The sequence below is a fragment of the Actinia tenebrosa genome, unplaced genomic scaffold (assembly GCF_029948245.1).
Source record: "Actinia tenebrosa isolate PJP-AT-01 unplaced genomic scaffold, QUT_ActTen_1.0 PGA_scaffold0__85_contigs__length_37466705, whole genome shotgun sequence".
NCBI classification, from domain to species: domain Eukaryota; kingdom Metazoa; phylum Cnidaria; class Anthozoa; order Actiniaria; family Actiniidae; genus Actinia; species Actinia tenebrosa.
The window spans coordinates 621,702-636,492 of record NW_028292569.1 but is presented as its reverse complement, the minus strand read 5'-3'; the positions used below and the strand labels follow the sequence as shown (position 1 = coordinate 636,492).

The 14,791-nt window shown below is 35.9% G+C and overlaps 1 protein-coding gene across 1 annotated transcript in view; it reads right to left on the bottom strand.

The window, feature by feature from the left end:
• The window catches only part of LOC116305165 (dynein axonemal heavy chain 3), a 65,904-nt gene that overhangs the window by 7,224 nt on the left and 43,889 nt on the right, over nucleotides 1-14,791 (bottom strand). The window contains exons 70-90 of the mRNA XM_089026118.1: nucleotides 14,036-14,116; nucleotides 13,864-13,968; nucleotides 13,560-13,664; nucleotides 13,381-13,454; nucleotides 12,931-13,017; nucleotides 12,352-12,523; nucleotides 11,654-11,779; nucleotides 11,232-11,486; nucleotides 10,915-11,001; nucleotides 7,873-7,963; nucleotides 7,146-7,258; nucleotides 6,609-6,746; nucleotides 6,289-6,386; nucleotides 5,492-5,594; nucleotides 5,076-5,135; nucleotides 4,324-4,416; nucleotides 3,780-3,878; nucleotides 3,153-3,214; nucleotides 2,723-2,783; nucleotides 2,585-2,644; nucleotides 1,796-1,888 (exon numbers count right to left, since the gene is read on the bottom strand). Of these exons, the coding sequence (XP_088882244.1) occupies nucleotides 1,796-1,888; nucleotides 2,585-2,644; nucleotides 2,723-2,783; nucleotides 3,153-3,214; nucleotides 3,780-3,878; nucleotides 4,324-4,416; nucleotides 5,076-5,135; nucleotides 5,492-5,594; nucleotides 6,289-6,386; nucleotides 6,609-6,746; nucleotides 7,146-7,258; nucleotides 7,873-7,963; nucleotides 10,915-11,001; nucleotides 11,232-11,486; nucleotides 11,654-11,779; nucleotides 12,352-12,523; nucleotides 12,931-13,017; nucleotides 13,381-13,454; nucleotides 13,560-13,664; nucleotides 13,864-13,968; nucleotides 14,036-14,116 (2,163 nt within the window). The remainder of the gene's footprint in view (nucleotides 1-1,795; nucleotides 1,889-2,584; nucleotides 2,645-2,722; nucleotides 2,784-3,152; nucleotides 3,215-3,779; nucleotides 3,879-4,323; nucleotides 4,417-5,075; nucleotides 5,136-5,491; nucleotides 5,595-6,288; nucleotides 6,387-6,608; nucleotides 6,747-7,145; nucleotides 7,259-7,872; nucleotides 7,964-10,914; nucleotides 11,002-11,231; nucleotides 11,487-11,653; nucleotides 11,780-12,351; nucleotides 12,524-12,930; nucleotides 13,018-13,380; nucleotides 13,455-13,559; nucleotides 13,665-13,863; nucleotides 13,969-14,035; nucleotides 14,117-14,791) is intronic.

Sequence of the window (14,791 nt, the reverse complement as noted above, 5' to 3'; positions counted from 1 at the left end):
ACAAGTGGCAGAACATGAAATACCGGTAATTATAATTACCTGCGCGGCAGAGTAATAAATCGGATTCATTGACTAAGTGAGTACATTTGTTAAGGCCGAATGTTTGAAGATGTCTGGTCACCACAAAATCTGTCTCATTCATTTTTCCAAACTTCCGGTCAGCGGTTGAAAATGAGAACAACAACTTTAGATCAAGAATTCTTTCTTTCAAATATTCTCAAAATAAGCATATTTTTTTACTTTGTAGCCTTCAAAAGTTCAGCATTCATGTTAAATAACAGCTTACAGGTAATATTGTCACGAAATACAGGAATTTTGAAGCTCGAAGAAACTATAAATGCTGTATTGCTTCGAACGAGAATTCGATGACTTGTGTATTCTGTTGTAATCCTTAATAGAACCACTTAATTATTGCTTGGATTTTAGCTCTTTATGACCAAGGTTAGTTTGCTAAATGCTTATTGAGTCTCCAAGAAACATTTCCTTGTGAAAATTTGGAAAGTTGAGCGCCACAAAAGTCACAATGAAACGATAAAGGTAGGTTGAAAATGACGGAAATTGTAAATAGCCCATTGTTTACTTTGGATAAAAAATTTTTTTACCGTGTTTGCAGACTAGAACATTATTTTTTTTGCTAGAATTTTGTTATTTAGGTATTACCCTTCAACCTCTAATGCTTGTTTAGCTTATTGGCATCTTTTTGGTGCTAATTTTCGAAGCTTCGATATGGTTGAATTTAGGACATTTTGAATTTTAGGCTTTATAATTTGACTATCCAAGGACTAAAGATGATCGTACCCGCAGAGATTTTGCACGAATTGGTAACTTCAATGTTTCAGAAAACTTCCCCCCAAGCCTCTATATTGGGAATGCAATACTTTTGGAGAACGATCAAAAAACATTTTGACCATTTTATCTTGTTGCTAAAACAGTTGATACATCGGTTACTTGAAGGCACGAATATTTCATGTACAAAATAACAAACTAACAATAATTGGTATTTTTCTAAACTAGAAAAGATACTTTATAATTGACGAAAGTTTTAAGGAAATTAAGTTTAACATGTATGAGAAACACAGCATTGAATTTTACCTTCGAGTGGGTTTAATTTATTCCAAAAATTGGAAATTAAGGTCTCATAAAACACTTGCCGTTTCCATGGCAACAATACATTTGGTGACCAAATTGTTGTTGTTTTTGTGAATCCCATATAAAGGCCTACTCACACACCAAATTTCAAGGGTGGTCAAAAAATTTCATTTCCCACTTTGCTTGAGTCTTACAGAGACCTACTCTTAACCCGGTTAATTTTCGATTTTCGATTGACTTTTTTTCTCCCCGCAAACGGACTTTCATCGTTTTCCTGTATTTTACTTTACCTTTTACAAACCTTCTCACCAAAGACAAATATTCTTTTGTTTTTCTACTACTTGGACTTTTTTGCGATTCTTTTTAAGATATTAAAAATATTTTTTTAATGGTCAACTGACGTTTCACGTTTGCCGTGAACTTGAATCTAAAACTCTCTAATAACTATATATTGACCTTGCATTTATAATGAGCAATTCAGTTCAATTTATCAGCCCCGCTCATGCAGGTTATTTTTTATATTTTTATCTTTATTTATTTATCTATTTTTCTTATTTTTAAGTTAAATATATACACATTTGATAGAAAACCTTCTCAATTGATAAATAAAATACTTAATTACCTCGAACGTCGGCAATAAGCCTGTACATCCCGAGGGTCGCATGGCTTATTGCCTCCGTTCTCGGTAATTAACTCTTACTTTTACCTTGAAGAAGACGAGTCGTGCTACTAGGTCGGATACATAGCTACCCAGAGGTTTGAGTGACGGGTAAGACTTGGCAGCCCACATACCGGGTACCTAACGATACAATGAAAGAACGCATGAGAAGATGATTCTGCCTGGAAGACGGAAGCTATAGACCAAGCAAATAGATCCCTTACAGGATATTCCCAACACAGCTCAGTTCACAGGACAAAACAATAAAATTTTACTCTCCTGGGAACTAAAAATTCATTGTTTTTTCCTTTGAATTTAGCGGCTTTGGGAATTGGTCCAAGGGGTCTATAGATAGACCCCTCATTGATGCAATTACTTGTACAGTTCAACATGAAGTACAATACAACAGAATTCACTTCTCAGAAGAATAGTAGTCAGTTCTATCATTTTGCACTCCAAATTGGGCCACATTTGGAATACGTTTAAGCGCGAAATGTAAAGTGATCTCGAAGGTCTCAAAGGTATCCTGCCCGGTATCCTGATACCTTAAGTCGTATTCTTAGCAGCCTCCTTGCGTGCTTCGCGCTCCCTGTCATGGTCATCTCCAAGTGAATTAGCGAGTACAACTTGGTGCAAGTCTGGAATATGTTGGAAGGGGTTTATTACGATATTGATGGTTTTCACAGCCACCATGTTGGATGAATATAACAAAAGATTTGTCATTAGTCTCTTTTGTCATATCATCCAACATGGCAGCCATGTCTTTTGTTATTTCATTCTCTTGGGAATGATTGAAAGCCAGCAATAAAGTAAAACCGGACTGTCTGACTGACTCACCTTGCCTACCAACATGCTACCAAAAACGTCTTCTAGCTCCGATGACATGACCACAAGACCCTGAATAAAACCAACAGTTTGTAAAGCATACATTAAGAGGTTTTACAACTATCAAAATGAATAACTGAAATGTCGCACCTTGATAGCCTTTTGTATATTTAGTAGACTTGTACGAACGACTTGGGTGAGGCGATTGAATCTACAGAAAATAAGACAGAAATGAGACTGATGTGAACAACAGGCTACATCGATGCAAAGATGAAGAACAGTTCTTGAGCAGTGGGATAGTCTGACAGGGAGTCCAATTTAGAAAAACATTTGAAGGGAAAATAAAATTTAAAAAATTGCCTTTGTTATTATCATTATAATTATTTTCTGTATTTGAGAACAAGACAGTGTCCTCCAAAACGCAAGCCGGAATATAAAAATCAATCAAAAACGAAGTGAAATATTTTTTTCGCGCGCCTTTGTTTTCCTAGGAATTCCCAATGTCTTTTGGTCGCTCACAGCGCAGAAATATTGCTACAAGGGCTCCCTGTGGTCTGACGCGTGCAGTATTCCTACCAACCTGATTATTTCTTGTAACAGGACTGTGTTCATTGATTCTTCGTAGCGAACGGGGTATTTTTTCTGAAGGCAATAAATGAATAAAGCAAGAAATGACCAACTGAAGAGAAAGTAGCTAAGGAAGTAGAGAGAGGTGGATGTATTGGTGTATTGAATGCAATGGGTGAAGGACGGGATTGATAGAATGGATGGATAGACGGAATGAATTTCATGTAGCGACGACAAGTTAACACCATTCACGATGGACCTCCTCGGCTAAGGCGTAATGTTTTCCCATTTCAGACCACGTGTCATTTCCTTTAGAATCGTTTCTTTATTTGCATCATATTCTCATGCGTAGCTGTTAAACAAAGAAACGATACTCTTGCGAACGACACGTGGTTTGAGGTGGAAAAATATTACGTAATGTTTTCCCATTTCAGACCACGCGTCATTTTCTTTAGAATCATTTCTTTATTTGCATCATATTTTCATGTGCAACTGTTAAACAAAGAAACGGTATTCTTGCGAATGACACGTGGTTTGAGGTGGAAAAACATCACGCCCAAGCTAAAGAGGTCTATCCCATCACATCATAATTCGTAGAGTTTCAATCAAAGTTTATTGCGAAAGCCACACAGGATCTTACCTGAACTTGTTCGATATCAAAATCAGGTGGAATCTTGGACAGGATATCAGCAGCTAGATCTTCAATGACCTCTTGAGAGGATTTACCTCCGCTAGACGTCTAAATAAATGAAGATAATATAAATACTGATATTAGATACTGATTGACTGCAATTATAGGGATGAAATTATTAATATTAATGTTATTATTGAAAATATCTTTCAAATCTTTCTTTGAATATATTGGAATCACAAGTGGGTTTGTTTTATCGTTAATCTGAACCAACCTTACGTCCACCCCACTCTCCTCATTTAATTTCTCAGTGACATTATTAGAACACAGGTAGCCCAATTTGAGATTTCATTATTTATTCCGTCCTTTCTTCCTTTCTGGAAATCTTAAACTGTGATTAAAGTAAAAGAAATTATTTTAAAAATATCAAGACCAAAGAAAATATAGTGAATATTTACGTGACTTAAATTTCACTTGGAAGCCAGAAGCCATTTCCAGATCATATAAAACAGGTAGAATTCTGTAACATGGAAATTATGTGAAATTAAAATACCTGTCTGGGTAGGGTTAGCAAGATTCCTTCAAAAAGTTGGAACGTTTCTCGTTGGTTCTTTGTTATGTCGGCATTCTCGTGCAACCCAAAAACCTAAAAGAGAATAGAATATTAATAAAGGGAAACAAATTGAGTTAGAAAATTGATGAAATTATGTCTTGTTAAAAAGAATTTTTTTTTACAGATATGCTTGCATCTTTTCGTTGGAAACCTTTCAAAAATCGCATAAATCTCGCCTGGATTTTCGTGTTCTCTCAGCTACGATATAAAGTCAGGGTTGATTGGTAATAATAACGATCCCGACAAGTTAAGGGCGTGTTTTCAATTTATTATTTTACATCAGTATTTTTTAATGGTCGCGGTCAAATCCACACAGGAAGCCCAATTTAGATAAAGTGAAAGATGAAGAAATTCACGAAAAAGAAAAGAAAATGAAGCAGTAATGCAGCGCGAGTGGTTGATTATCACGCGCTCTGGTTTGCTTGCATTACTCTATTATAGTCCTTGGCTCGCCTACTGTACAAGAATGCTATACAAAGGAAGCGATTTTAGATAGTGTTTCTGCAATTCAGTTAGCGTTTTGGCTTCATTTTCCTGACCATGTATCGTGAGATACATCTTTTTTAATCCCAAAAGAGCTGTTTTGCTCATTTATTTTCACCTTTCAATTTTATCTAAAGTGGGCTTCCTGTGGCTGAATGAGCCACGCAGACAAAAAATTGAACTGAAAGATTTTTGAATAATAATATTACCTCTGGGTGTGGTGTTAGTGGTAGACTACGTATGTAGTCCAGATAGCTGTCGTACGAGCCCTGGTGAACAAAAAAAAAGTTAAACCTCTTCACCATAATCAAGGAAAAAGCACAGGAACCTCAGTACAAAGCCAACGACGAGTCTTTTACCTCGGGCGTAATGTTTTCCCATTCAGACCACGTGTCATTCCCTAGAGTATTACTTCTTTGTTTAACAGTTGCGCACGAACACACAAAAATATGGATACAACTCCAACAAAAAAAATCTTATTTTCAAGAGAATGACACATGGTTTGAAATTAGAAATAAAAGGAACAAAAAGTATTAAAAACAGAAATAAAGATAATAATAAGCATAAGTTCATGGTTCAAGTTCAAGAATATTGCTGTGACGTCACAAGATCACGTGGTACACACCTCGGGCGGTGCGTAATATGATCCGCTTGATGAGAACTTGTAATCATCGTCATCAATGATTTCTTGACAGTAGAATATCGACAGTAAACTAAGAATCAAGCGCCTGTAAACAAATATTCGTCGGTCAATATACAAAGCACGGTTACGGTGCGTTATACACGAAAATCGCTGAACCAATCACAGCCGCAAAATCACTATATATGACATCACCACGGTTATTGTATGTCAGAACAGTAAACCATAAGAATCAAACGCTTGTGGACAAAATACATCAATGTATGTATAAAGTACGATAACGGTGCGTTATAAACGACAATCACTGAACCAATCACAGATCTATTAAGTTGTGACGTATTTCTGGGTCCACTTCAACTGTTCACAAAAACCGCTACAATAAAAGCGAAATATTTTCTCGACGATTTAGCCTCCACATAAAACAAGTAATTTTATCCTCTGGGCCCGGTTGTACGAAGCCTGGATAGCGCTATCCGACGGATAAATCTTATCCAGTGAATAAATTTATTAGATAACAGCATGGACTTATCCACTTTATAAGCATTTATCCGTCGGATAGCGCTATCCAGGCTTCGTACAACCGGGCCCTGAACAAAAATTCCTGTCATTAAGTAAGAAAACTCTTTATAGACCTGTCTTTCGTTTTTGACCCGGAAGTCGTTTTTCCCGGCATACGATTGACCTCATAAATATTTGTAGACCCTTTGCACAAATCTCTAATCTGGGGTTCAAAATAAAATAATCCCTTTCTCTGTAAGGTGTGATATTTTTTCATATGTTACCTGTCGCGATCATCAGTGACTCGCCCTCCATAGTTACATTCGCCCGTCAAGTATGTCAGGGCATCTAGTGGAACTTTATCATATTCGTTTATGAACATCTGAAAAAATAATAAAATACAGGAAAGATTACATCGATGGGTGGATGGAAGGTATAGATAGGATGTATGGGTAGGTTGGGGTGGAATGAACGGGATGGGAATTGGGATTGGGAGAAGTTGATGAATGAAAGGATGGGGAGTGGAATTAGAATGGAGTTGGAATGCATAAGGGAAAGATAGAGCGTGGAATCGGGGGGAGGGGGAATGGGTAGGATTGCCAACCTGTTGCTGCTTGACACTTATCCTGAGGTCAGACTCGTTAAATTCATACGGAATATTCCAACCAAGTGGGCCGAATTTACGTCTCTCTTGGACTATACCATGAAAGAAGCATAATCCAAATAAAAGCTTCTTCCAAACCTACAACAAAAATGTACATGCATATGAGTAAGATCTGAAAGAATTGGGTACGAACGAATTAATGGGTTTCAGTAACACTAAATTGGGTTCCGCATACATACAAATGGCTTCTAAACACTCAAGTGGTTTCTTTATATATTTAAATTGGTTTGTTAAATCTAAATGGCTTTCAACACTCAAGAGGTTTTTAAATACTGAACTGGTTTCCAAACACTCAACTGGTTTCTTTTCCCATTAAATGGGTTCCACTCTCTAGTGGCTTCTGAACAATAAAGCACGAAACGCTTGTTTCGCATCCAAACAAAATTCTTGACTACATTACACAAACGAGACTATACCTTCTTAGTGAAAAGTTTTTTTCTAGCAAGAAAAGGTGATCTCAATATCGACGCTAATTACCTTGGTTTTTTTGCAGCCATTAAAAAAGTAAGGGTCCGAGATTGGATCACTGAAGTACGACCGCTGTAGATTGGCTCTCAATCCTTTGGGAGGTTCGTTAGTCATCTTGACACCTGGACAGATAAGATTAAGTATTAAACATTTGACATTTTACCGAGAAATTTTACGTGAGTACGTGGGCACGATTCTTATTTCAGGTCACTTGTCTAGTGCCACTTGTGCCACAAGCCACTTGTCTAGGGTTTAGAGTATTAATTCTTTGTTTAATGGTTGCACATGAGAAGACACATTAATATGAATACAACTCATCATAGAATCTTATTCTCAAGAGAATGACACGTGGTCTGAAATCGGAAAACATTAAGCCCAAGCAGTAAAGGTCTATTCCTCTCGGTATGTAACTTCTCTCCCTCCCCTTCCGCGCGATACACTTATTTCAATAAAGTTAGTCACCAGAAATGCTATAAAGCTGAGGCCGACGAAGATCATGGGCAGATTCATTTTACACGTTCAACCGCTTGATAACTGTTCATCGACTTGCGAATCTTTTACCGGTTACAGTCTCACCTCTTCTGAGCATCATCGAGCTGCAGTTTGTATCAAAAAAACTTTGTATATATTTGCTTTTTTGATATGAAAAGTTTCCCATGATGCTCAGTGATCTCAGCTTTCTAGGTTTTTGGTGACTAACTTTATTGAAATAAGTGTATATGACTTCTAGACTCACCATTTTGTAGGATGGAGACAGGGAATCGGTCGGTAGGGTAACTGGTAAGCCATAAACGAAACTTCTTATGCGTTCTTTCAGGGATAATGACCTATAAATGACATAGATAAGAACAAATCATTATTGGCTCATCATAAATGATATAGATAAGAACAAATTATTATTGGCTCATTATAAATGATATAGATAAGAACAAATTATTATTGGCTCATTATAAATGATATAGATAATTAAGAACAAATTATTATTGGCTCATTATAAATGATATAGATAAGAACAAATTATTATTGGCTCATTATAAATGATATAGATAAGAACAAATTATTATTGACTCATTATCAATGATATAGATAAGAACAAATCATTATTGACTCATTATAAATGATATAGATAAGAACAAATTATTATTGGCTCATTATAAATGATATAGATAATTAAGAACAAATTATTATTGGCTCATTATAAATGATATAGATAAGAACAAATCATTATTGACTCATTATAAATGATATAGATAAGAACAAATTATTATTGACTCATTATCAATGATATAGATAAGAACAAATCATTATTGACTCATTATAAATGATATAGATAAGAACAAATTATTATTGACTCATTATCAATGATATAGATAAGAACAAATCATTATTGACTCATTATAAATGATATAGATAAGAACAAATCATTATTGACTCATTATCAATGATATAGATAAGAACAAATCATTATTGACTCATTATAAATGATATAGATAAGAACAAATTATTATTGACTCATTATCAATGATATAGATAAGAACAAATCATTATTGACTCATTATAAATGATATAGATAAGAACAAATCATTATTGACTCATTATAAATGATATAGATAATTAAGAACAAATTATTATTGGCTCATTATAAATGATATAGATAAGAACAAATCATTATTAACTCATTATAAATGATATAGATAAGAACAAATTATTATTGGCTCATTATAAATGATATAGATAAGAACAAATCATTATTGACTCATTATAAATGATATAGATAAGAACAAATCATTATTGGCTCATTATAAATGATATAGATAAGAACAAATCCTTATTGACTCATTATAAATGATATAGATAAGAACAAATCATTATTGGCTCATTATAAATGATATAGATAAGAACAAATCATTATTGGCTCATTATAAATGATATAATCATTATTGGCTCATTATAAATGATATAGATAAGAACAAATCATTATTGGCTCATTATAAATGATATAGATAAGAACAAATCATTATTGGCTCATTATAAATGATATAGATAAGAACAAATTATTATTGGCTCATTATAAATGATATAGATAAGAACAAATCATTATTGGCTCATTATAAATGATATAGATAAGAACAAATTATTATTGGCTCATTATAAATGATATAGATAATTAAGAACAAATTATTATTGGCTCATTATAAATGATATAGATAATTAAGAACAAATCATTATTGGCTCATCATAAATGATATAGATAAGAACAAATTATTATTGGCTCATTATAAATGATATAGATAAGAACAAATTATTATTGGCTCATTATAAATGATATAGATAATTAAGAACAAATTATTATTGGCTCATTAGTATAGGAAATCGCACGATCTCGAGTACAATTTGGAAATTAATAGACACGAGTAATGTTTTGAAAGTTCTTGTAATTGCACGAGCCTTTAGGCGAGTGCAATTAAAGAACTTTCAAAACATTACGAGTGTCTATTAATTCCAAATTGTACGAGAAGATCGTGCGATTTTTTATTTATAGTTCACTCAACAAAATTTCAGTAAAAAATGCGAAGCGACGCCATTCATCTTTGTCTATTTGGCGGCCGATTTTTAGTCCATCGCGTAACTGGAATGCATAAAAAGGATTAATTCTTACGGCTTCAACATTTTATTTATATATTTTTTAAGTACAAAATGATAGAAAATAATTGTTTTGCCATGTTTTGGCCGTGTTGCCATAGCGACTTAATTCGGTACTCCTACGGAGTACAATTAACGCTATAATTGTACTCCTCTCGACCAATCAGAGTCGAGTAATTTTGTTGAGTGTACTATAATAAATGATATAGATAATTAAGAACAAATTATTATTGACTCATTATAAATGATATAGATAATTAAGAACAAATTATTATTGGCTCATTATAAATGATATAGATAATTAAGAACAAATTATTATTGGCTCATTATAAATGATATAGATAAGAACAAATCATTATTGGCTCATTATAAATGATATAGATAAGAACAAATTATTATTGGCTCATTATAAATGATATAGATAAGAACAAATCATTATTGGCTCATTATAAATGACATAGATAAGAACAAATCATTATTGGCTCATTATAAATGATATAGATAAGAACAAATTATTATTGGCTCATTATAAATGATATAGATAATAACAAATCATTATTGGCTCATTGTAAATGATATAGATAAGAGCAAATCATTATTGGCTCATTATAAATGATATAGATAAGAGCAAATCATTATTGGCTCATTATATAAAATGTCATGTTTGTTGGGTCTCTCCCTTGAATCCAATTTTTTTCAGGTTCACCGGTTTCCATCCCTCTGCAAAACCTAAAACGCCATATTCTGATTCAATTTGTGAGTTAGCCGTGCCCTGACTTTAATCAGCCCAGAGGCGGTTTCAGGGTTCGATCTGTGAGTTAGCTGTGCCCTGACTTTGATCAGCCCAGAGGCGGTTTCAGGGTTCAACCTGTGAGTTAGCTGTGCCCTGACTTTGATCAGCCCAGAGTTTGTTTCAGGGTTCAATCTGTGAGTTAGCCTTGCCCTAACTTGGATCAGCCCAGAGGTTGTTTCAGGGTTTGATCTGTGAGTTAGCTGTGCCCTGACTTAGATCAGCCCAGAGGCGGTTTCAGGGTATGGATAAAATTCGAATGCCATTGATGGGCACGTGGTAACGTTTACTCCATCGCACCACGTGAACTCTCATGCTTCTAATTTTATTGATTGATTTGATTACCTCTTCGCAGATCTTCTCGAGTAAAGGAAGCCATGATGTTGCAAGGTGACAATTCTGTAGCACAACCCAGTCACCATCCGTGAGGGCCTGAAACACAACGCGTAATTATCTTATCACATGACTGGAATCTCTTATTTTAAGTGGACAAATCTTTGTTTTAATATAGTCCTTTCTATAATGGATCCTTCTCCAAATTATCTTGAATGCCAGTCTAACATGGAAATACAAAAGAAAAGCATTTTGTCGCATCGGCGATTTCGCGCGTGATTTAGAACGTGAATATATTATATTAAACACTTATTGATTATCATCCTTACATTATTGATCAGTTTTCCTGCCACGGGTCCTTGACCCTGACCCAAAGATACCGTTTGAAGGTGTGTCCTACCAACGCCCAGATCATCTGCAAACTTGATCAAACTTGCCATGGGATCTGCGCCGGGTGACAACACGAAAATCAGCGGTACACAGCAGTCTGAGTCCTCGTAACATCTCGCCAGGTCCAGTGGTGGCGGTTCGATGTATTTCTCTTCCATGTGGTACACAATAAACTCGTTTACTGCTACTGTTACCTGAAAATACGTTAAAAAACCGGTCAAACTGGCTTTCAGCTATCGATTACAAAAACCCTAACCAGAATACAACAAAGCTTGCTACACCAAGAAAGACCCAAGAAATCGCAAAGATAGATGCATACATACACGCACCTGATCTCATACGCCACGATCTATAGACGTACCTTGTCAGGTCGTAAACACCTGAGGATGATCAACTGCTCTAGTCTATTCAAATCATCCACCCATGGCTCTGGTAACGGCTCACTGTTAGGATTGGCTGAGTCGTAAAATGCCTTCCATTCTGAAAGCTACAAAGAAAAATATAAATATCACTGAAGTCACAACACATTTCATATTACACTGCTTCTCGACAGCACGCGCGGAATCGTCGTTGCGACAAAGAAGGTTTAGGTAGACGTCAATCAAAGTGTTTCCATGACATCACATAGAAACGTCATGGAAACAATTTGATTGACATCCAGCAAAACCCTATCTTTTCGTGACGGCAAATTGTTCTACGCGTGTTATTGAGAAGCGCTGATAATCTCGAAATTGTTTTATAGGTGTTTTATTTATGCCTTAAATTGAAGTGACAGCATCAGCATCACCACAACCGAGCTACCAACAATGACAAAAATAAGAGCAGATATACAACAGCACCAACATCATCATCAACAACAACAACAACATCAACAACCACAAGACACTGAATTAACTGAATCAAAAAACCAGAAAAACGACAACAACATAACTTGTATCAGTTTTGTCTTTTCAGCGCGCATCTGGATTTTGGATTTTAAGAATGAAAAATCCTCAAATCCCAGATTTATTTACATGGGAGAGGGAGAGGAGAGGAATTTGTTTTTAGAAGTATTCTTACATTCTCGGTGAAGTGTTCCATGAGGCCTTTGAACGCGGGAAGATCAGAACAACGGACCAGCTCTGCCCAGGATTTATCGGTCAGCCATTCCGGAGCGGGGTTTGGAAACTTGCATTCCAAAGCTATCCCGCCCGTCAGCAAGAATCGCCACTCTTGTTCGTCTAGTTTACCACTAATAAAAAAAAATCATAAATATTAAGGTTTTTAGAAAGATGTCAATGTTGTTCGTAGCAAAAGGTTTTCGCCCCAGCAGCCTCGAAATGGAGTACGTCCGAGTGAGTTTAAAGGGGCAAAAGACAACAGTTTTTATTTTACTGGATATCGAAAATTCAAAAGTTTTATCGATACCCTAAGGAAGTCAAGACACGATAGAATTGGTATTTAGTATGTTTTGTGGAGGGAGAAAAACCAGAGAACCCAGAGAAAAATTCTCGAATCGAGAGACCTAACAAACTCTACACATGTGTGATATCTACGAATTGATCCCAAGGCCCCAGAGATGAGAAGTTAGTACACTATTCAGTGCTACAACACCCTTGACTCCTGTTCCAAGACTAAAATGGTTGATTATAAATTTACCTTCCTTGAAGAATACCAACGCAGAGCAAGAACGAGAAGAGTAGTTTGTCTTTCTCGAACAGCGACCGACATACATTAATGTAAACACTGGAAAATAAAGGGAGGAGGAGGAATATAAGGAAAGGATGGAGTATTGAAACTAGTACAACATACTAAGACAAGGGAAGAAAACTCTTGACTCTAGTTCTTAGTGCGCATGCACGGCATTTTGTTGGGCATGCGCAGTAATGTCAGGACCCTGGAGTGATAAATATAATAATAATAATAATAATCACCATCATCATCATCATCACCATCATCATCATCATCCATGACATGACCAGCACCCATTCTACATTATCTCCTGATAAAGACTTAAAGTTTGCGATCAAAGTGTCGTGGTCTGCTACAAATGACCACTGATGTGGGACAGCTTGATAACATATTTATTATTCGTTGTTAAGAATATACCTGTAGGTGAAGTGGTCGTTGAGATTTCGTATCCTTTGGTTAAGATCAGACGAGCGTTCGCTATTGTTGATCGACTAGAAAAACAAATAAACGTAATGAGAGAAGACGACCGAATGGTGGACAACCTGCAGGAGGCATGCCTAGGTACCATGGTGTATAATTTGATATACCCTACCTACCTGAAGGTATAGGTTGATAAACCACGTTAGTGAATACTGGTACATAGGCTCGATGTTCGCCATGGAAGAAATGGTAAAAAACAGGATGGAGGAATGGTTGGCCACCTGAAAGAAAAGGATGATCAATCACATAAATGAAATAAAGGAAGGAAGGAAGGAAGGAAGGAAGGAAGGAAGGAAGGAAGGAAGGAAGGAAGGAAGGAAGGAAGGAAGGAAGGAAGGAAGGAAGGAAGGAGGAGGAGGAGGGAGGGAGGGAGGGAGGGAGGGAGGGAGGGAGGGAGGGAGGGAAGGAAGGAAGGCTCACCGGTTTGTAGCCTCCTCTTGTTTCATCGATCTCCATTTCGGTCTTCGAGGCAATTTCCTGCTTTTCGGATATTTCCTGGGAGAGCTTTTTACTGGACGACAAAACCTGTGCGAAAGAAGTGTATCACATTACTAATTGAAACAAACTTCTTAGCAGCTTAATTCTGTCTCACCTCTATCGCTGTCTCATCTTCAAGGATATTTCCTTCACTGGTCGATAAAACCTCTAGAATCTTGTCTTCAATATCTTTTAACTGAAACCATTAAGTGAAATTTAGATTAACAAAGCTAGTGATTCAGTATGTACATCTTATTTCTGGAGCTTGTTTATGTTTTTTAAAAAAATAGTCCACTTCCGAGATATGCTTCGCTTGTCACAAACAAGGGTTTTAGTACGAGGCTACGTGCCAAATTAAATCTATTCTTTACTCCTATCACGAATTACTGAGCATTATGCACAAAGCCTAGCATTGAAACCTTTGTGCGTGACAAGCGAAGCATATTTCGGAAGTTGGCTATTGCCTCAAGGGAGAGCCTACGTAGCAAGCAGGTAATGTAATGTATTCATAAAAATACAATGAATCACACCTAATACAATAGATAGAATGACGATAGAAGACAATACATTTTCTGAATACATTACATCAAGATGATCAACTGAGTGCTATGTAGATTATCCCATTGCCTCAAAGTGGCAGCCATTTTGAAAAGTAACCTGCCCTCTTGTGACTATTGCTTGATATATATTAGCAGTACCTGCCCGTCATGTGCGTTTAATAGCTGAAAAATTTCTTTGCATAAGAAAGGAAATGACTTCATAATAACATGACGTCATCTCATAAAAGCGGAAATAACATATTTAAAGTATAAGAGTTTCTTTGTTCGTGGGAGTCATGACTTTACTACTTTTTTATTACTTTTTTACTTTT